We start from the raw sequence: 24,395 nt of genomic DNA on the forward strand, positions 1-24,395 counted from the left end.
GAACTTCTGTCCTAATCGCCTGTAGTCTCTTCCCATTTAGTGACACCTGGGCCTCATTTCCTCTCTTCCTCTCCTCCACAGCATATCTCTGAAAACACCTGATAAAACTCACAGACCACCTGAAGGTACAAACATATGCAGCCTACAAAAAGCTTAACGGCTTATTCAAACTCACAGGAGACTGAGATTTGTGTCCCTACAGGGTCATTACTGAACACTGAGTACTTAGCATTGAGTTCTCAGTAATGAGCACTAAGCACTTACTACTGAACACCAAGCACTGAACACTCACTTCTGAGCACTGCATACTGAACACTGAACTATTAGAACTTTATACTGACCACTAAACTCTGACTACTGAGTACTGCATACTGAGCACTGAACCCTGAGTGCTAAGTACGTCCTGAGCACTGAGGAATGAACACTGAATACTGACCACTAAATTCTGAACAATACGGAGCACAAAAAAATGAGCACTGATGACTGAATACTGAGCACTGAATTCTCACTGAGTACTCAGTAAAACACAGAGTAGTTCGTACAAAGAATTGAGTGCTAATTACTGAATAATTAGCAAGTCCACTAAATAAACACCAATTACTGAATAAAAAATTAGTAATGAATGTTGAGTACTAAGTACAGAGCACTGGGTATTAAACACTGTAAACACTGAATGTAGAGCACATTGTACTGATTCTATCTATCTATCTATCTATCTATCTATCTATCTATCTATCTATCTATCTATCTATCTATCTATCTATCTATCTATCTATCTATCTATCTATCTATCTATCTATCTATCTATCTATATTTATTTATTTTTCTGCATATCTGCTTATATTCCAGTTATCATTGTAAACTTTGACCCATGTACTGTACCCTAGTATCCAAACATCACTGTATAGAAGAAAGCTAATTTCTAATTTCTACTAAACAGTATTATATTTCTGTTCTGGTATTTCTGAAATAGAATTCAGGTGTAGTTCAATAAAATCTTACTTGACCATTGACTTGATTTAAGTTAATCAAGTCAATCAAGTCAACACCTGACCCCACATGGACAGAATATATATTCAGGTTTGATATATTCAGTACAACAATGTGTGCTGGCTGCATTGCTGATACTGAGACGCAGATATCTACAGTGATCATTTATTCATCCAGGCCCTGCTTTCCCTGAAACCAAAACTAAGCCTGCACATGCATCATTCATCATTTGTGAACACTCACATTATAAATTTTTCATCATTGGGCAGCCAGTGTTTTTATTTCCTCAAGTTGTGTTGAATGGGTCTGGAGGGTGACAGTAGGTTCAAGTGGTCAAAAGGTCAATGCTAATGTCACTGTTTGCAGATTGATTTATATTCAATATTCATAATGTGTAAAATTAGCCGTTGTGTTCATCAGATCCAGCTTCCACACATACCCATGTATTGGATTACTCCTAGCCCATCCATCAGAGGGAAAAGGGACCATCTTAAGCCCACCACCTAGTGGTAAAAACTTAGGTGGTGTTTCTCAGTGCAGTACTGACACTGATGTTGTAGTGTTGTATACAACTCAATATCACAATAATGACATAATATTCTTTGGTTTAGAAATACATGCTAAATGTATGGGGCAGAGTGTTAGAAGTACAGTAAACACACACAGACACAGACATCTAGTGCAAATCCAAATACAGATACACATATTTAGTTCACTAACCATATACAGATATTAGTATTGTGTTACATACTAGTGCAGGCAAATGAGTCATAGTTGTGGTAATCACACATGCGCTACAGATACAGAGAACGATTATGTGGAAAAATGCTGAATGTTCTTTAGAATTCACAGTGCATCGAATTCTCTAATCTTTAATTGTTCATTTTGTCCTGTAGTTATCCCTTTATACTGATAGCCAGTTAATTACATGCTAATTAGATAACTGGACCTGATAAATTGGTATTTGGTATATCATTCAAATCTGTATCACATTAAGAAGCCCTAATTCATGGACTGTCTATATTTCCCAGCCCTCAGTTCAGTGGTTATCTTTAATTAATTGATTGATTGTGTTATTGAGTTATATACTGAAATGCAGATAGGGTCCTGATACCATGCCTGCATGGTAATAGTTTGCTCTTAAATATTGTGGTTGGCATTTAAATGAATCATTAAGGAAATCTTGGATCTTGGTTGTGGTCAAATAAATGCTTGGCTTTGAAAGCAGGCTGTATATTTACTCATATTTAGCTTTCAACATTGAACTTAGGAAACAAATAGGCCCTTATTGCCTGAAAACTCTCTCTTTTAGCTTTTAGCTGGGTAAAACAGAGAGAGAGAGAGAGAGAGAGAGAGAGAGAGAGAGAGAGAGAGAGAGAGAGAGAGAGAGAGAGAGAGAGAGAGAGAGAGAGAGAGACCAGACGACAGTTCTCACTGCAGGAAAGGTAGAATTTCATCCTCTTTGAAGTAACAGAGAAGGATTCAGGCCCCTCATTAGCCAGATAGAATCTACACTCAGACATGTAAGTTAGCGATTCGAATCTATTGGGACAGATTGAATTCCGTTAAATAGTGCTGTTTGGTGCTTTTTCTCAGGCTCTCTCTGCCATCTCCTGTGAGGCGGCAAACAATGAAAAACACTGCGAGACATTCAGTGGCAGAGTCTGGCTGGGAAAAATCCTTCAGCTTTCTCATATTCTCCCCTTTCACAAATCCCTTTGCAGACAGGTTATCTCTGTGAATGGCACTCTGTACTCACCTGCACTTGGCTACTCTCCCTTCTAAACCATCACCAGTATTAAAACAAAATAAAAAAATGTGGTGGAACTCTCTGAACAACAACATTAGTGATCATTTGCCAAAACCAAATTTATCAGCATTCGCTATCTGGCTGACTTTTACTAGCTTCCTAATGTTGCATGGTTTGTAGAGGTGTTTATGAGGACTGGGGTTTTTAATGTTTCAGTCAGATTTAAAGTTAAAAGATTGAATAAAGGTTAATTATTGAGAGCATATATAATGCACACATAGTGCTGCATGACATATTTATTGCTTTCATTTACTCTTTATCGATGCTCTATCATGGTCAGTATCATGGTGGACAACTACTTTGCTTATAATTTCATTTTAAGAGGCAACCAAGTTCTTTAAGAAATTATAGGCAAGTACAAACAATAACGTATGTGTGAATGGGTAAGAATGCGGTTAGAACTCGAATATAAAACTCTAAGAAAATTTAAGTTTTCATTAAATTGAAAATGTTTAAATAGACTGCATCATATTTCTCTGATCCTCCCATGCCAAATCAGTTCTCTTGATGTAAATGTCAGTGTTGGACTTATTAATCTGATCTTAAAGTATATTCTGAGGTGACAGATATCTTCCACAATTATCACACTACAACTCTTCCTTACATATAGTGCATAATTTGCAATTTTTTTTATCAAAGCATCTTTTTTTTTAAATATTATGATGTCATCGATGTTCATTGTCTTGATCTCAAATGTTTATACTAAAGACATGTGACGTATAGTTTGACTTAAGAATACTGCCTTAAAATATTCCTTCAATTTGCTTTTACCTGAAAGCCATTACCTATAAAGGGAGCTTAAAGTCTGGACACACAATCATAAATCACCACACTCTCACTTCAAATGCAGTACTAGCCATCTTACTAATCACACTAGATAATTCAGGTTAAAGTAAGGAAAAAACCTTGTGCTGAAAAGTTTGTAAGATGAGGTGAAGTCTAGTCAAAGATGACAGAGTTCCTTACATTTTATCCATCTATAGTTACATGCAATGATGTGAAATGTCCAAAAAATATGGTAGCTTATTTTATTGCTTATATGAAAAGGATATAGAGTCATTCTGTCAATATTATCACTTTTTTCCCTCTCTTGAAGTTAAAGAGAAAAATAAGCATAGCTTATCACTCCTTGAATAAATTTTAAATACATATCTCCATACAGAAAAGTTCAATTCAACAATTACACACTTTTGTAATATATTTATTTTATTTCAGCATCACTGTCAAAGGCCATTGATATAGAAAATAAATCAACACCTTCTGACCAATCAGAATCCAAAAATCAGCAGTGCTGTGGTATATGCTGAATTATCAGATACAGACTTATTTGTGATACAAAAATGCATTTCTAAACTGCTACAATTGCTTTACATATAGCAATGACATCAGATTTTTTTAGGCGTAACTTTTTTACCAGTGAAATGGAATCAATATTTCGTTCCCTATTTACCCGAAGTTTATACACAGTCATATAAATTAAATAAATTAAATTCAGTACTTTATTTCTAAACATGTCCATCATTTTGGTTGGCTGTTATTCCTTGTGTTGGCAGCAATTGTCCCACAGAGTAAGTGTGTGATAAGTTTAAAGTGTTTTCAAGGATATCAACTGAAGCTCTGAGCCAGTACTAGGTCCACTGGGATATTCCCAAGATAGAGCCCAGAGATAGACTCAAAGGAGTTGGAGAGATTTCCCTGGAATGGCCAAAGACACTTTGGATCGACGAGACGAGAGCCATTCGTCTTGGAGCAGGAGCTTTTGAAGGGATTAGGTTTGAGTTTCATGGTTTTGTTCATGTTGTTAAATTTACTAGTGTAGTTGCACGTTTGGTTTATCAAAGCTGGAGAGCTTGGAGCTCATAGGTGTAGATGCTTTTTTATTGTAAAGACAGGAATTACTGCTTCACCAATGTGTAAAAATAAATAAATAAATAAATAAAATACACAGGGGAACTGCGTGCAGTGTTTCAGTATACAAAGCCTGTAAAGAACAGTGGGAGGAAGGCAAAGCCAGTGAGCCAAGAATGGGGCATCTACAGAAGCAAGCCAGACTAAATTAAATCGATATGTGCACCATTCAACGACAGTAAAACCACACTGTTTTGTCATTGCACTCAAAAGCAATGGACAGTTTGGTAGATAACAGATGTTTCTTCTCCGGTCCTGCTGCTCCTCCCTCCCTTCTCCCGCCCGCTTGAAGAGTTTGTTTCTCTCCCGTGGTTTTGTAAAGACGAACCCACAATCTAGCAGCGGACAGTACATGAAATCAGCCTGGCGGTACGACTGTCACGCAACAACGGCTCCAAAAAAATATCCAAAAACAAACAAACAAAAAAATAAAAACAGAAAACAATATGGTTGCAGCATGACACACCACCTGATTTAAAAGAGAAGTTCAACTAAAACTGTTCAATAAAATGTTTTTATTTTTATTTTTAGTCAATCAGTTGAGACTTTTTTCATTTCAGCTATGTGGCATTTTGTATCATCTCAAACACACTTCTCTGACTTTGTGGTGTATGGCCCTATTTGGACATGATTAAGTTATCTGAGATTTTAGTCCTCTCCAAATCCATCATTTCTTTCTTTCTTTCTTTCTTTCTTTCTTTCTTTCTTTCTTTCTTTCTTTCTTTCTTTCTTTCTTTCTTTCTTTCTTTCTTTCTTTCTTTCTTTCTTTCTTTCTTTGTTTATTTATTTAGTAAGTTGTTTGTTTGTTTGTTTGTTTGTTTGTTTGTTTGTTTGTTTAAATTGTTAATTCAAGTGTCAAAATTGAGTGTAATAGTCTGTGAGAAAAAAATAAAATTCACTTACTTTTGGTAAATACTTAATCCTGGTCATGGTCATGGTGTATCTAGAATATATATATCTACTGCATGGCCCCAAGCACAGACGCATTCATACACATTCACACCTAGGGAACATTATTTTAGTCAATCCACCTACTGTGTTTTTAGGGGGAGCTGAGAGGAAACTGGAGAAAACCCACACAGACTAGAGGAGAACATGCACAGAAATGCCACACAGATAGAAAACTTAGCTCAAGACTAAACCTGGGACCATATTATGATCATGGGCTCTACAAATGACATACTCTCCTCAAGCTCTTATAATAAAACTCAAAGCAATCAGTTTGTTTTAAACTGACTTGTAGCACTGATGGAATATTTTGTATGAAATTTTTCATGTGTACCTCATGAACATCCTCTAGTCTCTGTAATTTAATCTTATTCCATCTATCTTTATGTCTGGAAATCTTATCTTAATCATACCCCAGCGGACAAAAAGATGCTACTGAGATTAACAAGAAAACTCCATCACCATTCTTCAGCACATAGTTTAGTGTTTACTTTCAATCCACAGTTCAGCTAGGCGGAGTCCTAAAGTTTGAAGCCAGGGTTTTTATTTTAGCAGTGAATAATAAATGAACTGCATTACTTTATTGTACAAATGGGACTTTTGAGCAAAATGATGAGGTATGTAATTTGCACAGTGCCAAACTGGTAGCCTCCTCTGCTTGATAGCTACATTAATCTTGCTTGATGGTTGACTACATTTTGGTGTAACGTTGAACATTCTGTACTTCTGATTCTTGGGTAAACTGTTTATTTAGTTGTTCCTCTTATAAATCTTATTATTCTGTTTATTCATTTTTAAACTAAAGGATAGAGAATGCTGAAGAATGTGAGTCTGGACATGGTTAAACTTGGAAAGCTGCATCAATTGTGAATCTTCTTTAGTCTGTCTTCTGTGCTTCACTCTGTTCCTGCAGAAGCATTTGAGCAAATATGACAAGAATGACTGAAAAGAGCAGGGATATGAATTTCATCCAACAACATTAAAAGGAAATGAAATAACAACAACCAACAAGAAGGCAGACATGAGTCAGATGTAGTGTATTCTCAGTGACACGACAAGCCTGCGTTCTCATGCAGTGTGAGTGTTGTAATTCTGTCTTTCCCAAGTCATCTTTGGGGCATTTAGGTGACTTTAATTGTCCTCATGACAATAAAAGCAAGGTTCCAGGTGCTTTGAAGTTCAGACAGGCCACGACTCACATGCAGCTCGACTGAAGGTGTGTCATCGGTTTTTAAAAGGGAGGAACAGGATTGCTGGTGAGGACCGGGAAAGAAGGGGTGGTGAGTAAATGAGGAGAAAAGTTCCAGGTGTCTCTGATAAGGCTCACATGGCCAGAGGGATCTGAAGAAAAAGTTTGAGAGAGAGAGAGAGAGAGAGAGAGAGAGAGAGAGAGAGAGAGAGAGAGAGAGAGAGAGAGAGAGAGAGAGAGAGAGAAACCTGGCTGATCTGCACCGGGCAACTTGGGGTTCACAACTTAAAAGGGAGGGAGCCGTGTGGGAGGGGTTATGAGAAAAAGAGAGAGAGCAGGAGAGAGAGGGAGAGAGAGAGTGTGTGTACAAGACAGCAACTGGAAGAAAGAAAGCGAGACAGATAGGAGAAGGGCGGAAAAAAAAATCGTTCTGACACACACCCACCCACACACACACGCACACACGAATCTTCAAAGCTGAGGGCTTTTCATAGACTGCCTATTAGCTGAAAAGATTACATCTGGGGCCCTGCTCTGAATAAATAAGGTGAGAAGAGTGGCAGAGCTCAGTCACTCAGAGGGAGAGATCCATCCCGCTTCACCTCAGGATCCACAGCTTCAACTTCGGTTAAGAACAGGACACACAGGAGGGACTCTACACACTGAGAAGAGAAAAGGAGTGAAAGAGGAACGTTCTCGTCTCTCTCACTGACTTCTCGTCTCTCTCACTGACTTACAGGAGGACCAGGGATTACGCAAGTTTTGGATTCTCCCATCTTCTGTCAGGAACAGACCTGCAATCCCTGATTTAAATTTTACTTGGACATTTTTTTACTCTCCAAAGGACATTTTTCTTCTCTCTGATTTTTCAAAAGTTGACTGGAGCTCTTTGACGGGCACCGTGGGTCCGTCTCGAAGGGCAAGAGGGTGAGTGTACCAAGTTATGGATGTTGACACCTTCCTTTCGGACACGAAGGGAACCAGGTCCAGAGTAGGAATTGACATTTACAGTGAACGCTCGGGGCTCTGCCCCCTGGCCTCTTCCCTTCTTCCAGGCAGCTCTCCAGCATGTACCTTTCTGTGAGGCTCTTCCCAGTCCTCCACCCTCCAGTACAATGTGCACATGGGAAGTGACTAAGAGTGCCGCAGCGTGGGTTCGTGTGTCTTACCTGTCCTCGCTGCTGCTGTTGCTTGTGCTCGCGTTCTCGGCTCTGCCCGTGGCATGCCACGATGCCCGCAGGGCCGCACGTACCTCCAGGGTGGCCAGCAATTCGTCCTCGACTGCGGTGGTGGTGGGCAGGCATGTCCGCAGCTACAGCCACCTCACAGGAGATGTGCGACGCAGGAAGCTTTTCTCCTACCAGAAGTTTTTTCTCAGGATTGATAAGAACGGCACTGTCAATGGCACCAAGTCCAAGGATGATCCGTTTAGTGAGTAGACTCTCTTACTTTTTCTCATGCTTTCTCTTTTTTCCTATTTTCCCTTACCATGTGGGAACTGTAGAGGCAAAACTTTTCCCAGGATATAGCACAGTTTATTATTCCCTGCCTTTGATATTTGCCCACAGATAATAAGAACCTTACCTGAGTTTGGAGTGGCAGTAGTTACCGCACTGTTTGGAGGTTCAGCTTTGATTTTAAAACAGAGAATTTTCCCTCAGGTTTTTTTTTTTTTTTTTGTTCCTCAGCGTAGATTTATTCATAGCAGAATTTCTGGAAGCAATTACACATAACAAGGGACCCCCCTTTTGTAGCAAAACTCATCAATTTAAATTCGTCACAAAACTGGCAGCATATTTATATTATCATTAAACCTTGCAGAACTCCAAACTTCACTTGGAAGTGAAGTAGCATGCATTTTAGTAATCTAATCTGAGCTAATCTAATGATCAGGTCATGTTATTTTAGTTTTAACCCCTGCTGAATGGAAATGATGCTCAGTCCCATTCCTGTCATATCTGAGTTACAGTTATATTTACTTCATCAGTCTCCATGTTTAGATTACTGTTAGGCTTAAACTCAGGCTCCCGTACTAAGGCCAGACACCTGGCGAGCACACCACAAACCTACCCTGTACACTTTTCTGGTGCTGTGCTGCGTGTACATTGGTCCTAATAAAAAAGGCTTTGCCATATGGGGCCCATGTGCGTAAGTTTTTTATTACAGACGGAGAGCGCTGGAACCCTGTGAGACATGACTGCGGGTAGTTCAATTAGCTGAGCCACCTCTTAAATGCGTCGTGGTAAGGGGCATCTGAATGAAGAGGTGAGGCAAGTCGAAACCCGATCAAGCGTTTATTGCATTAAGGTGATTTTTGTTGGCAAAATGACAATAAAATGAAAGAAATTAACCAGTTTAGCCTCACATCACCTATAGAGGGAAAACGGCTTCTCTTCGTTAGATGCTCCGTGCCAACTGCTTACCACATGTGAATATAATGCGGTTGTGATTAGCTCCCACAGTGAGCTCAAGGCACAAACCATGCTGGTAAATGTTCCAGCCAGATGCACGAGGGGTTTCAGTGTGGATTCGCATCTTGTCTCAGTTGCCGTCACAGCAGAAGTATGGAGAAGTATGGAAACAAAGACTTGTTTCTCCAAAACAGATTCAGACATTTAGCTTAGAATGCTGTGGAACACGATGAGGTAGTAGCAGCGCGCTCTATGAACCATGAGCATGCGGCTTTTGCGGTTTGTTTATTCTGTAATCAGAACCCATCCTTGCTGTCTGTAACAAGCCTGTAAAACTGTCTCGCCTGGAATGATATGGCAAAATCGGTGTCTTTACAGAAAGGTTTTTTTCCTTCACCCCATTCAGACCTGGGGACATGTTTAAACTTCCCCAGTATGTGGTGCTAATATTTCTTAATATGTGAGTACCAGAGTGTGTTTAAATAAATCTGAGTGGTGCGACATCACATTAGGGATCACCTCATCACCTCAGGCCAGGTTAACATCCTGAGTGTTTGAACATCAGCAGTTGGCTAATTAAGTAATTGCGGCTTATTAGTTTGATTTGGCATGACCCTAAAATTATATAATGCTAAGAGGGACACCAGCCTCACTTCTAAAGTCGATGGAAGGATCAAATGTCCTTGGCATCAAATATCCATAGTTTTTGAGCTAGGTTTGAGTGAAAGTCCAAATCACAGGTGGAGATGCTGAATAGGAGACATGAATTTTTTGTAAGAAATCAATATGAAATCTTATCATTTTAATTGATTTCTTACAAAAAAAATTTTTAATAGACTCCTATAAAAACTCCTATTCAAACTATATATATATATATATATATATATATATATATAGATATCTATATATATATATCTATATATATATGGAGAGAGAGAGAGAGAGAGAGAGAGAGAGAGAGAGAGAGAGAGAGAGAGAGAGAGATTGATTAATTTTGCCATGAGACATGTAATATATGCCATGATCGTGTTTCAATTTGGAGAAACATTTACAGAAAGCCTAAGTGTGATGAAGCGTCCCTCGACTGAGAGAGTCTCTTTGTCAGGACGGAGCGCTGAGCCAGTCTTCAGCCGACTTTAGTTCTAAAGTCCCGCTCTCCACAAAAGAACTATGTGCGGCTTGTAATCCAATCCCGCCCATATTGTTTGATTTCCCCCTTTCAGAATCCATTTGCTCAGTATCACTTTGTCACATTGTTGTTTTGAAACTTGCAATCTCCCACAAGACATTTTTTTTAACATGGCCCCTGATTCTGGTGCTGGTGCCACTGGAAGTCCGAGCTGTCCTTGGCATATTGAGGCCGGCGGAAAACAACAGTCTCACTGTGATGCTTTTTTGGCGTGAGAAAGCAGAACCGGCCGAACAAACTGGCCAAAATTTCTCTTTCCTTCTTCTTCTTAGAGATGCCTCTCTGTTTGATTTGTTCTTTTAGCAGTGAACCTGATCCAGGATTTTAACCATGCAGTTCTTTGGGGAAAATATGTCACTTTTTAAGTCCAAATCCGGGCAGGAGGAAACTCTTAATGAGCATCATTAAGCTTTGACATGTTTGACTGAGCATATTTAGCAGTTTAGGGTTCAACTACTGGTTGTGAGGTCTAGAGTGCAGGGGTCTATCCAATCATCATGTCAACTTGTGGGCTGGACATCAAACAGAGGTCAGTGTGGTGGTCATTTCCCCCTTTCCTCCCCCCCTCCTGTTGGTCCATTTAGTGCTGGTTGAATCTAATAGTGCTCAATTAGGAATCAAGATGGTGCCAGCTGCACGAAAGCGAATCCAGGCCAAAATTAATTGAGTGCTAGTGGCATTCTTGGACGGTTAAGAGGCATAACACCTCATCTGTCAGCTCATGTTTTTACTCTACACACATTTCTAACCTTGCGGATGGGGTTGTTAGCATAATGGACATCCATTTGCAAAGGATACAAGCCACTGCACTGCTAGTTTTGGAAATAGATCAAGTGCAAGAGACACTACCATTTAGCTCGCAGATTGAGCTGTAAATCGTATCGGTGTTGACCTGAACTGGAACGGGAGGATCATCTGTAGGTTTCTTAGCAGGGAGCTTGTTTGTCAAACTGCTGCAAGTATATGTGCAGGTCAGCCAACGGCATATGAAGAGGAAACAGACATCATACTGCACATGTACGGCTTTCAGAGAAGTATGACTAATAAAAGTGACTCACAGGTTGCAAATGATGTGCAAAAAACAACAACAACAAAAAAGAACAACGTTTGTACCGTGATAATTTCTGTTTGACCTGAGCTCACTTTTACTAGACAGTTTAAGAACACATCAAGGCCCCCTGATTCCCAAAAATGTAAGACTTACAAGAGTTTTAGAATAGCAGTAATGTTTCATAAACCAATTTTACCCACCTTTCAAACATCAAGTTGTACCCCAACCCTTCGACTTATCATTCAGCAGCTACGTGAAACCCAATGCAAGTTGTATACTGCCTCATGTGCTTTTTAAAAGACATGTCAGCTGGTAGCTTCTCAAAATATTTGAAACCCTACCACATAAACACAGTCACAACTCAATCAGTGCCACCTCTTTCCATCTCCTCTTAATTTAATGCCTTGTTTTTGCCCTATCGAAAGTTCACAGCAGAGGTATGGGAGACCAGATGTATGCCTAACCTTTGACCCCATAACTTAAAGAAAACGGCTGTTTGTAGCATGGCTTTGTGCTAGGGAGGAACAGCTCTGTCTCCCGCTCAGCAATGTTTACTTTACACAACTGACCATTAGCCCACGGACAGATGTGGAACTGCCAGATTTTCCAAACTACTTATTCCGACTTCAATTTATATAATGTGCCGCTTTTTTGCGGTCAAATATCCTTTCAGTTGAAGATGGGAAAGTGGAATGTGTTTCATTGTGTGGTTTATGATGATTTAGAAGTTGCACGAGACATTGAGGAGTCAGGTTTTACACCCACCCTATTTCCTTCTCCCAATTATTTATTAATGCCAATCATAGAACCACGGCTGTTGTCAGGATGACTGAACATCCTATTCTTCTATCGTTCAGCACAAAGTGAACTGGACCGACATAAATCCAATTAGCCATGTCGTGTTCAATGGTCAGAAGGAAGTGTCTTAATAACTGCTGGTTCCATAATGGAAAGTGAACTTTTTTCTTGCTATGCAGTAAGAGTCAATTGATTATATAACAGAAAAAATAACTAAGTAGTACACTGTTATGCGTAACAAGATTTATATAAGATGGAAGGAAAATATAATAGCAATAAAGTGATCCCTCGATTGACCTTCTAATCACGACAAATCATATTCCCTCCAAATCCAATTCAATTTCAGATCTGTATGTTTTTATCAGAAGAATGTGTATGGATATCATGGTTCAGGGAGCATTTTTTTTTTTGCTAGGTGCACTGCAAACACACGCCATTCTATCTGTGAATGGGGTGAACTTTTTCCCAGGCACGTCTTTACATCATCACCAGGGTGAATTCCTGTGCAGAGTGTGGTTGGACAGATGGTAGCAGTGGTGGTGGTGGTTGTGTTAGGAGGGAGAGGGGGTCTAATGGAAGCATCAAAGGTAGCGATGTAAGACCGGCGATGTGACCAGGGATGGCCGGCCCGGATTTTAAAGAAGCAAGCAGGAATGCTGGCTAATTATACATTGTGTGAACAAAAGGCATGGAGTCTGAGTAGTGGGAGGGACCTTATCCTAAGGCAAATGGTAGCCTGAGCAGAAGTCCTGGGTTCTATCTTTCACAGATCCTATATCCTGCTCATGCTCATCTCCAAATATTTAAAGTGAGGGGCTACTAATGTTCTCATCTCTCCACTCTGCGTCTGCACGGGTGACTGCTCTGACACTCAACAGTCCGTGGCTGGGGTCCGTTTGCCTCCACTGAAGCACATATACATATATGTGTGAGAGAGTTAATACGTGTATGTATGCACATTTTGAAAGGTGGGTAAAGAGGCTTTAGTGTGAAAACCACCAGTGGCATATAAATGAAGTAGCAAATACAGAAGAATAAAGAAGGCACTGTGGAATTATGAACTCTGATTGGTAATGGGAGTAATACTGCCTAATTTTCTATAACAGTAGCTGAATATTTACCATAACTGATTCATGTTAATGTCCTCATCCTAATACATTATCGTTTCTATAGTAGCTTCTCATTCACAGGAACTTGTATAGTGGACACTTCATATAAACTGAATTAAATATATGTGTGTAATTATTATTTATGGAAGAGGATTTTTCATGCTAACACGTCAAACAGCATATTTTTTGTCTTATTCAGCTTTTTATAGCTGCTGTAACATAAGCAATGACAGGAAGTAACTTGTTTTACAGATGTTCCACAAGAGTAACTGTAACTAAAAGCATGGGGTTTCATTCTTTAATATATTTTTTTAATTGTATTAAATTTTAATTTGAGAGAAAAAATAATGTAATGTTGTTCAATTTTATGTGGAATTGTAATTCTGCTTCCACCCATCACTCCATCACTCAGTGCTGTTCTATATGTCCGCTGAGAATCGAGAAATCAACAAAGTAGATTTAATATTATTGCTTATGAGGATTCACCAATTATTGTTCACTACTATCCATCTTTAAATGTCTCTTGGTTCTCTGAGGTTCCTGTACTGGTGTGTTACAGGATTCTGGTCATTGATTTAGCCGCTGCACATGGATGTACACAAAATACAAGAATCTTTCAATGATTAAAAATAAACTTTTTCCTAATATTAAATTAAAACTAGGAAGTAAATGTAGAAATCCCCAGAAACGTAATATATGCAATATATTATGTCTTGTTATCATTTTGTTTATCAGTCCCATTGTGGCTGCTCCCAAACATTTTGTTTTTGCTGCCTTAATGTAACATAACGCAAAACGGTCCCCGGATAACAAATACCTAAACCGTGCAAGAGTCAAATTTTCTGTCCTGATACAATATGTTAAAACTTTAAAAACATATTATTTTATGTTCAAAAAAAGACACATTCAAGCCATACACAGCTAAAGATGGTGTTGCATTAAATGACAGAGGTTTCCAGCACGTTGTGAAATTCTCAAGTGTTTCATCGAGATCACAAGTTCTTGGCAAAGGCAGATATGTGGAGTACGAAGTGATAACGAAAGACACGTGAAGGCTGATGTTAAGACCTTTCAGCAGATTTCCATTCTTCAGATGATAAATTGTTGGATGGGAGGAAAATCCATATAGTGAATTCAAGAGCAAAGTGATGAATCATGGAGTTGTTCGAATTTAACAGAAAGACAAATCTTCCCAATGCCCCCTTCAAGAGAGACTTCCACATACAGCTGCGAGGAGCGTACGTCTATATCACATGGTTATATTAATGCCCTTGTTTATATTAAGCATTTTTATAAATCATTCCAGCCTTTTTCATTAAAGGAGAAACGGGTATAATTGTTGCTATGGGGAGGTTTTCTGGAAGATGTTTATTTATCATCTATAGAATCAGTCTCCAGTGTCAGTCAGAGGTAAAGTGTTTACATTTTCTGACATGGGAAAGTCTTTAGGATAGAGGAGTTTATACTTCTTACTTAGTAACATGAAAAGCTGTGTTTTTGTCTTTCATTTTAACTGAGAGAGAGAGAGAGAGAGAGAGAGAGAGAGAGAGAGAGAGAGAGAGAGAGAGAGAGAGAGAGAGAGAAAGAAGACAAGGTAAGCGAACAATGTTTTATAGCAGTTGTAACATATGAGATAACAGGAACTAACGTCCACAACATTAAAATGTAAAAGCTGTAAACTACTTGGAGAAGTGTTGTTACAGAAAGGGGGTTACAGTAACTCTGCTTTATCACACCTTCCCTTTGTTGATTACTTTATTGTAACATGACACCAAACTACTTAAAAAAAAAAAAGAAATATCCTAAATTTGCTTCAGTCAGAATTTTTGAAATGTACCATGTAACAAATCCTTTACGTTTGCAGTTAGTGTAGGGCTTTATCCTGAACTTAATAAAGTTTCACTTGTTCTTCCCTTGTTCTTATGTGGGTTTCCATCCCTTGAAAAAACTCTATTAGGTGCGAATGTGTGTATTCCAGGGATACGCTCTGGATCCACCGTGGCCATGAGCAAGATAAAGCCTTTATTGAGAGTGTGTTAGTCAGTGTTATCTTTGGCCTTGTTTAATCATTTATCTTAGCTACCTATTTTATATCTTTTATTATGCACTCGTAGAAAAAAAAGCTTCTTTAGGCATTATTGTTTCCTAAAGGAACCTTTTGTTAATAGAAACATCTAAGGAAACAAATCTGTGCAGTGTAATTTTAGAAGGTTACATTTGTTAAATATTGTCATTTTGTTTATACTGTAGTGAGAAATTTTGGGATTTGTATGAATCATAGTCCACACACTGAATTAATAACACACTCTGTGTTCTCAGAAGTCCCATAAGGAGGTTGGTAGACATAGCACCAAACAAAAGTTTGAGTTATTTGTAACACAGAGAAAAATTTCTTTTGGCTGCTAACTCCGTCAATGTTTTTCTCATTATTCTCAGTTATGGATAATGAATTGTACAATTGGTAGAACCGAGGTTGGCTGTGAGTGTAGCTCTGTTTAAACAGCGTGTGAGGCCACATGGCCACGGGAGGGAGGTTATAACGAGAGGAGTCGGAGCAGTCGGCCCAGCACTCAGCTCCAGGAGCCGTGGGGGTCTGTAGTGGCCAGATCAAAGGTGCAGGCCGGTGTCATCAGGAGCCAACACAGGGTCAGCAGCAACGACCGCTTTTAATGGGGACCCTGTTTCCTTTATGGTCTGGGAACCAGGGGGCTAATTGATAAGACATGTCTGTCATAGGAGCTGCAGTTCAGGCTTCCCAGGACAATTAAGCATTCTGGCATGGTTATATGCCCTGGCTTGTTAAGAGCAAATGGGAACACAAATCAAGAAGAAATAGAAAGAAAGAAAGAAAGAAAGAAAGAAAGAAAGAAAGAAAGAAAGAAAGAAAGAAAGAAAGAAAGAAAGAAAGAAAGAAAGAAAGTTGAGTGACAAACACATTAGAACAAACACAAGTGAGTCTGTGGGCCTCTTCGCTTTCCTATGGGCCTCATGCACTCGGCTACAAAACACAAAGCATTTTTTTTTGTAATCATCCCAAGATGCGATAACGTGTGTTTTGTCACTCTGCCAAGCGAGCGTAGACAGGCATCGAGCATGAGGGTGGCCACCTACAGAGCGCAGGGCAGAAGCCATGTCTGCCTAAAACCTGATGCACAAAAACAGATCAGGAACTGGATCAGAACTGGACCGAAACTATAACAACGCATGTACACACACATACACACACACACACGTGTGTTTAAGACACGTGGCCAGAGAGCTGAACTTTACACAGTGAGCTTGTTAAAAGGCCGAGATGCTTTTAAGCTGCTGTAATCCGAGCTCTACGAGGGGTTTAAACCAAGGATAGCAAAGGGATTAAGTTGCACCATAAGAAACTTCTCACACTTTTTTTTCAGCAGATGCTGTGAATGACGCCACCGTTATAAGCCTTGTTAGAATACAGGACCAGCACCTGATATAAATATTATAAATCTTTCACTTTGCCAAGAGAACAGTTTTGTGTGCATTAACACGTCCTGGTGTCTGCTGCATCGTAGGGGGTCCACTCTTTTTTTTTCAAATCTGCCACATAAAATCTTGTTACATGCACAGGTGTGTTTTAGCTAACGTCCAAAAAATGTTGATTAGATAAATGTAGCCTGGTTCCAGATTGCATTTTCTTACTATGCTTTACAGTAAGTAATTGGCATCAGAGAGAGAGAGAGAGAGAGAGAGAGAGAGAGAGAGAGAGAGAGAGAGAGAGAGAGAGAGAGAGAGAGAGAGAGAGAGCAGGGCACAAATACAAACACAGAGAGACAAAGAGACAGACGGGGAAAAACAGATACAAAGACAGAGAGACAGGCAGGCAGGCAGAGACAAAGAGAAACAGATACAAACAGACAGACAGAGAGACAGAGAGATGTAGACAGAGAAACAGGCACAGGAACAAACACAGTGACAGACTGGCAGGCAGAAACAAAGACTGTCAGACAGACAGACAGACAGAAACAGGACAGTTAAACAAACCCTAAACATAGTCACTTATCCAAGATGTTTGGAGTAATGGAAATCTCACCCAAAGTCTATCTCCTCAAAGTATATCTATCTTCATCATCATCCTCATCATTTTTAAACTCTATATTTCATCATTAAAGCAAATATAATTGCCGTGAGGTGAAATTATACCATATTAAATAAAGAGATTTTAATGTCCAAGATGGCTGGCCCTATAGTTCCAGTGTTAAGCTACAATGCAATTGAGTTTATGTTGATAGAAGACCCTACTGTGTCCTAAAGCACATCAGCACGTCCGTGTTGAAGTTCACTGATGAACCCGCGCGAGCTGCAGATTTACAAGAAAGGTTTTTATGTAGATTTCCATTATTCCGGAAACATTTTCGACAAAAACGGTGTTTGATTGTTTTCCTTGAAGTGTCCAGGTGAAGATCTAAAGAGGCAAATACTTTTTTTCTGTTTACATTCTTGCACCTTTTGTTGTTGCTCTTCTTTTCAACTTGTGGGTGCAGGCATATGAAAAGCTTGCGGTGATTAGCGAATGGGCTGTAAAAGAAATTGTGCTTTTTGATCTAATGGACCACATCAAACAACTGGATGAGGGAACGGATGGTACAGGTGCGATTGTACTCAAACTTTTCCGGTAGCTTTTATTTTGGCACATTCAACGAGTGAAGGAGTAGAATATGACTATGCTAGATGTGTAGCACCACTCATAGACACTGTGTGTGTGTGTGTGTGTGTGTGTGTGTGTGTGTGTGTGTGTGTGTGTGTGTGTGTGTGTGTGTGTGTGTGTGTGTGTGTGTGTGTGTGTGTGTGTGTGTTTTTGTGTTTATACAGTACACCTTTACGCTGATTCTGTTACATACACGATGGTGATGTTGCTTTGTCCAGCTTCCTGCACAACTCGTCACATTAAGAGTCCATGCTGTCACTCTTTGATCAGAGGATTATTCTACTCTAATCCCAGCACCTCTGTCATCTGGGCTCTGTTCTTCCTCTTTCATTCTGTCACTCTTTCTCTCACTTGCTGGCAAACCTGAGGCAAGGGAGGACAGAAGAGAAGCTCACTAGATTCTTTTACATCTCCCTTCAGATGCATGTAACCTGACTCTGTATGGAAGGACAACTCTCAGATCCCACCTAATCCTTCTGTTGTCTACTCGCTGATGCAGGTGTGGCTTAAAGGAATGGTCAGGAGTGAAAAATCAAATGTAACCCAGACAGATTTCACTGAAAAATAGATGTCTATCCGATTATTTTAACCAGTAAAGAAGAAAACCTAGAGGTGTATATGGGGGCATATGGAGACACATCCTATATGGAGACAATTCTCCCACCTTGTGTCTCTGGGATAGTCTCTGAGCCTTCCACAACTCCAATATAAAAGTGAAAGATTAATGGATTAATGAACGAACAAAAAAACTAATGAAGGAATGAATGAACATCACAATTTTATCCACTTACAGTAACATTCAAAGTAACATGATTTTACAAACATCATGCCCTCACTAGCCTGTTTCCTCTCTCTCTTAAAAGCAAAAGCTCCTCTATCCTAAAAACTAAAAGTTACAGCTTTACCTCTAACACCGACAAAGATCTGACACTGGAGACTCCTTCCATAAATGTTAAATAAAAATGAACAAAGAGTTTTACATATGTGGAGTGCCTACAATACCAGTCCTGGTGAATGAGCTGTTACCATGACAATGCACTCACACATACATATGATTTGTAGCTCCATTACATTCAGAGCTGCTGTAAATAAAGAAATAAATACTTTATTAATCATCCTCATCAACTCAAGTTTCTGGCATTCTGAGCAGTTCAGGTCATGTTTTTAGATGACAAGAAGTCCAATTGTGTCCTAAACCACAGCACCACAGCGGCACATCTGTGTGGCATCACTGAAGAACTGCATGTGGTTTGAGGTGATTGGGTGATGATTGTTCTACCCAGGTACCAGGTTTAGGTTTCGACCAACCTTTGTTCAAGCCTTGGTCATTTTTTTTTTCTTCTGGAAAACATTCTTGCAAAATTTTATTTGTCGGAGAATTAAGGCTAACCTTTCCATGGTGTTCATTCTTGCTGGGGAATGCTGGGAATGAAGCAGAAGCTTGATTTTTGTAATATTATACCCTTCCTGCAGTCTGATGACTGTTCTGATGATGGTCCTGACTAGCTGGATTACCACAATTTGGATCACAGCATTTTCGTTCTCCTTTGAGGGGAGTTGGTGGGGGTGGGGGTGGGGTAATCATAGTGGTTTTGGATCTTTGTCCTACCCACAATGACAGAAATATCAGACAGTTGTGACTACATACTAAATAAATAAATAAATAAATAAATAAATAAATAAATAAATAAATAAATAAATAAATAAAAATAACCAACCTCCTTTTAGCCTTTTAGATTTGGTCGTAGCATCACATGAGATTATTTCATTACTACATTAATGATTATGTTGATGAAAAAATGCCAAAATAGTGTGTGTGTGTGTGTGTGTGTGTGTGTGTGTGTGTGTGTGTGTGTGTGTGTGTGTGTGTGTGTGTGTGTGTGTGTGTGTCTTTTGTCAAGGAACAATTGTTCATACAATTTGAAGTACAAATGAATATTTCTAATTTTATTATATCTGTTGTAGTAAATGTGCACATATTTAATTCTGAATTGCACGGAAAGTTAAAAAAAACCACATACGTGTGCACTATTCTACACCATGTGTAGTATAAATAGTTTGAGTAAGGTGTACATACTGAAAGCTCGTACACTTCAGATAGCTGGATGATGCACTTATTCACCTGAAGTGTGGCATGTTGGATACTTCATGCACTCGACACTGACAGCTTAACTAACGTAGAGGAAGGGGGCGGAGCTACAAGCAACGATGCTGGATGAGAAACAATTTTCAAGAGTGGGATAAGAATGCAGATTACACAATTATTACAAATGAACATCAAGAGTGAATTTATCTTCTCTATGTGTTCAAAAACAACAACACGACTGACTTTGGGATCAATGTCACTTAATCATGCCAACAGTTTTTATTCCATCTCAAGAATTTTTGTCTTTCATACTTTAAGTTGCGGTCAGCAATTTGAAATGATTTTGAAAAAAAAAATTAAGTTTTCTAAAATTATCTAAAGTATCTAAAACAGACTACATGGACCACCAATCAGCATCCAATTAATGTCAGTTGCTGAAGCAAGCTCCACCTCTTGTTTAGTGTACTACATAAGGCATTTCTATAACTAGCCATGAATAGCCTACCTCTTCATTAGCTGGTGAACAAAATAACAAAATAATGTGGATGAATTCTGTTGGCCACAGAAGCTTCTGAAAGGGGGGGTTCATGTACATGGAGTGGGATAGGAGGTGGATTCATGGGGTAAACAAATGTTCCAGTAGCTTTGCTTTTATTATATGCACCTTTAATGGTGTTTGTTTCACACTTATTGACAAGTCTGTGTTTGTTTGTTTATTGTTTTGCAGGTATACTCGAAATCAAGTCTGTGGATGTTGGCATTGTGGCAATTAAAGGCCTCAATAGCAACTATTACCTTGCAATCAACAAGAAAGGGGTGGTGTACGGAGCGGTAGGTTCTCTTTCCCCTTATTGCCTTTGAATATTGTGTATCTTAGTGAGTATATTGTGTGACAGATTTCACTGTGACAGGCATTAAGACGGGTGGAGCTTAAGTGAAATTTGTTCATCCAATCACAACCCACATATCATCACTAAAAGTCATTTCTTTTCTATAGCTGATACCACATTCTAATATACTGACTGACATACTGGAGCCTAACTTGTTTTCTTCTCATATGATAAAGTTTGTGATCAGCTGAACAAATTTACCCCAGGTTAAGAAAATCAGGACGACTGATCTATGAGTAAACTATGAGACCTATCCCTTAAAATGACCTGCCAAACAGAAAGAAAATCATATCACCACATATAAAAGTGACCCTGGATTCAGTTTTTACAGCACAGCTGTGTTTAGCGCCAGTTCTTATTTAGCAGCTCTGTAAAAGATCAGCGAGGACGAAGGTTCTTTGATGTTGCCTGAGCCCACGCTCTATTTCTTGTGTCTTGAGACCCTTAAAAAGCTTTGGGTCCTTTTAAAGGACAGTTCCACTCCAATGCCTGTAAATAATCCCCTAGCAAAAAAAAGAGTTCTGTCATCTTTGGGAAAGTAAGCTGAGAAGCCCCCTCTTCCTTACACAGCCATCTCTTACCTCAAAACACTGCACCGTGCTCGTAGCGCAGCTCCATTCACCATCCCGCAACACTATCCACAGCTCAGCCTTTGTCCCTCGCCCCTTCCAGCTCCGCCAGAACCTGTTCAACTGCTCTCATGAATTGCAAATGTTACCTGAAACAAGAAAAAAAAAAAACAATTACGTCTTACAGAAGTGAAGCCAAATAAAGAAGAAATATGAAAAACATAAAAGCGATGATTCAAAATCTCAAAATTTATAATGCTAAATACTTCCTTAACATATATGTTATATACCTGGAAGATATTCAACAGCTATTGAAACTTTTTAGCATATAAATATTCCTGAGGATTCAAAATAAGAAAGATTTAATGAAAGGTCCTCTTAATGGATGAAATTATCTTATTTTGCAAAACTGTGCAAACGTGATATCCAATACTGACATCTACAAAAAGACTACTTCAGTGTTTCTTAAACATAACCAACTGTCCACCGCTTCTGTTTGATTACCACACATAAAAACCTGCACCTCTGGATCAGTAAAGGTGTTAAGATGACACAGACCTGAGACCAGACCTTACTTAAAAATGTCTTTCCTCAAGGTTTTGTCCATATGCCATCAGGTCCACACACCTCACCAATCACAATCACAATCTCTTGTCTGTATTATATTCTTACCTACAAATATTTACAGATTTAAAACTTTCTACAAAATAAATGATAGTGTCACTCATGGATTTCAGCATTTGCCACTAGAATTCCATTATAAGTGAGTATTGAGTAGACATGTTTCTCAGTGCAGGGATATGTTTCAGTTCTTGTCAGTGTTGAGACACTCAAAACACAAACAGTGGGCAGAAATTAAAGTAAAAACTAAATATATAAAGAATATGCCTTAAATATGCCTAACATTTAGTAATGTTTTTACAGTTTAACCTCCAAAATGTTAACCCTTTATTAAATCAGTGCACCGTGTTCTCAGGGAAAAACAGTGACCTCAACTTTTGTTTCTTGTTCGTTTTTCCAGAAGGAGTTTGGCACTGACTGCAAGCTGATAGAGAGGATCGAGGAGAACCGGTACAACACGTACGCCTCAGCAGAGTGGAAGAACAAGAAGAAGCACATGTTCGTGGGTTTGAGCGCCAACGGCAAGCCAATGAGGGCCAAGAAGACACGGAGAAAAAACACGGCCACGCACTTCCTGCCCATTCCCATCCCATAGGGCCTGTACACGGCAAGCGTTCACTGCACTGAGAAAACACTTGGAACTTTTTCTACAGTATAAAGAGATGCCTTTGGAAGGACAGCACTATGTATAGTAACTGAGCTGAACTCTTTGCTGATACATACATATATAAATTATTGGCACCTGAGATAATATAAGACACCGAAATTCTTTGACAATATGATGGACCAGAAGGTATAAAAGAACAACAAGGCAAGGCAAGGCAAGGCAAGGCAAGGCAAGGCCCTTCCCTCCTTCCTGAGCGGCCTACAGAGACGTTCACAGAGCGTATCACATGTATTGTGTATTTGTGTGTGAGTGTTTGCGTGTGACCTTCGGACATGCTTATTTATGCTATACTAACTTGTATAGTAGGCTATCCTGACTTTCCTTCATGGACTCGCTGTGCTCTGTCTGCAAATGCAAACACTTAAAGAACAGGAGATGAGACACTATGAGATGGGATGGCGTTCGAACCGCTGGATTTAGCCAAGCATAGCATAAAACAACTCTAACAAAATCCTTATTAACATGCAAAGCCACTGTATTTGATAGCTCCATTCTTTACCTGACTGCTTCAGAATAAATTATTTATTTTATGTAATATTTAAAGGGATACCAAGACAAAAAAAAATATGAAATGGACATTTTTTATCATTTATGCCTCTTCTTTTAAAAGCTATTCTATCGGTAAAACATGAATGAACAAATAAATAAATAAAGAAATAAAGAAAGCTATAAAGAAGGAAATGTCTCTTTATTGCAGAAATTGTGTTTGGTGTGTTTAAATAATTTGTTTTATTTTTATTAAAGGAGCAGTTTTCTGTGAAATAAAGCCAAAGCAATTATGGTGTGTTAAGTTTGCTTATTTAGTATTACTTTGGAGCGAGGAGTTTAATGATGCTAACAGGAAATGGAACAAGCTCTAACCACCAGATTAGCATGGTGTATTAAATGCACATGTGTTAATTATCTTTGTGGGGATGTTCAGCATCCCAAACTGCTTTGTTGATATGCAGTATGAGACACTGCTCTCTAAAAACAGCCCCAGCTTATATCCCTTCGTTCCTCATTATGTGATGATATAACTTAAGTAAAGATAAATGCAAACACACTTAGCTAAGAGGACATCATAAGGGACAGTTTATCTGTTCTTAGTGTTATGCAGTGTGATGTGTGCTTCATTAGATGACATTTCTTGGGAGTTAATTAACTGTAGATAAACATGATGGAACATGATTAATTAGGTACAAAAAATAAACATTGTCAAGATTCTTCTAACCACATTTAAACTCTGTAATCACATCTTTTTTTAAATAACATACATTTAAGCTTGAAATGGAATTATCACTTTTATCCATTAATACTTCAATAGGAACAGTGAAGAGACAGGACGAGATATCGGACTGTACTGAGTGGGAAAATGTGTCCAAAGTGTTGTCCATGTAGATACGTTTCCAGAGTTTTGTCATGTTTACAGATAAGATAAATCATGTTTAATGAAATCTGTGTAGCTAACAAAGTAGGCTAAACAAATCTATCTCATCCAAAAATCT

At 38.9% G+C, this 24,395-nt stretch overlaps 1 protein-coding gene across 1 annotated transcript; it reads left to right on the forward strand.

Annotated features, from left to right (window-relative positions):
* Positions 1 to 7,223: 7,223 nt before the first annotated feature.
* On the forward strand, positions 7,224 to 23,577 carry fgf10a (fibroblast growth factor 10a). The gene is made up of 3 exons (XM_027139878.2): positions 7,224 to 8,276; positions 20,889 to 20,992; positions 22,642 to 23,577. The coding sequence occupies exons 1-3, from the start codon at positions 7,961 to 7,963 to the stop codon at positions 22,834 to 22,836; spliced, it is 615 nt and encodes a 204-aa protein (XP_026995679.1). The 5' UTR covers positions 7,224 to 7,960; the 3' UTR covers positions 22,837 to 23,577.
* Positions 23,578 to 24,395: the final 818 nt, after the last annotated feature.

The sequence above is a fragment of the Tachysurus fulvidraco genome, chromosome 21, assembly GCF_022655615.1.
Source record: "Tachysurus fulvidraco isolate hzauxx_2018 chromosome 21, HZAU_PFXX_2.0, whole genome shotgun sequence".
Classification (NCBI taxonomy): domain Eukaryota; kingdom Metazoa; phylum Chordata; class Actinopteri; order Siluriformes; family Bagridae; genus Tachysurus; species Tachysurus fulvidraco.

What these genes read in the sequence shown, in the direction of transcription:
- fgf10a (XM_027139878.2), top strand. Translation starts at nt 7,961, where the DNA reads ATGTGCACATGGGAAGTGACTAAGAGTGCCGCAGCGTGGGTTCGTGTG. An exon ending in GTCCAAGGATGATCCGTTTA is followed by an intron (nt 8,277 to 20,888) that starts GTGAGTAGACTC and finishes ATTGTTTTGCAG; the next exon opens with GTATACTCGAAATCAAGTCT. An exon ending in AAGGGGTGGTGTACGGAGCG is followed by an intron (nt 20,993 to 22,641) that starts GTAGGTTCTCTT and finishes TCGTTTTTCCAG; the next exon opens with AAGGAGTTTGGCACTGACTG.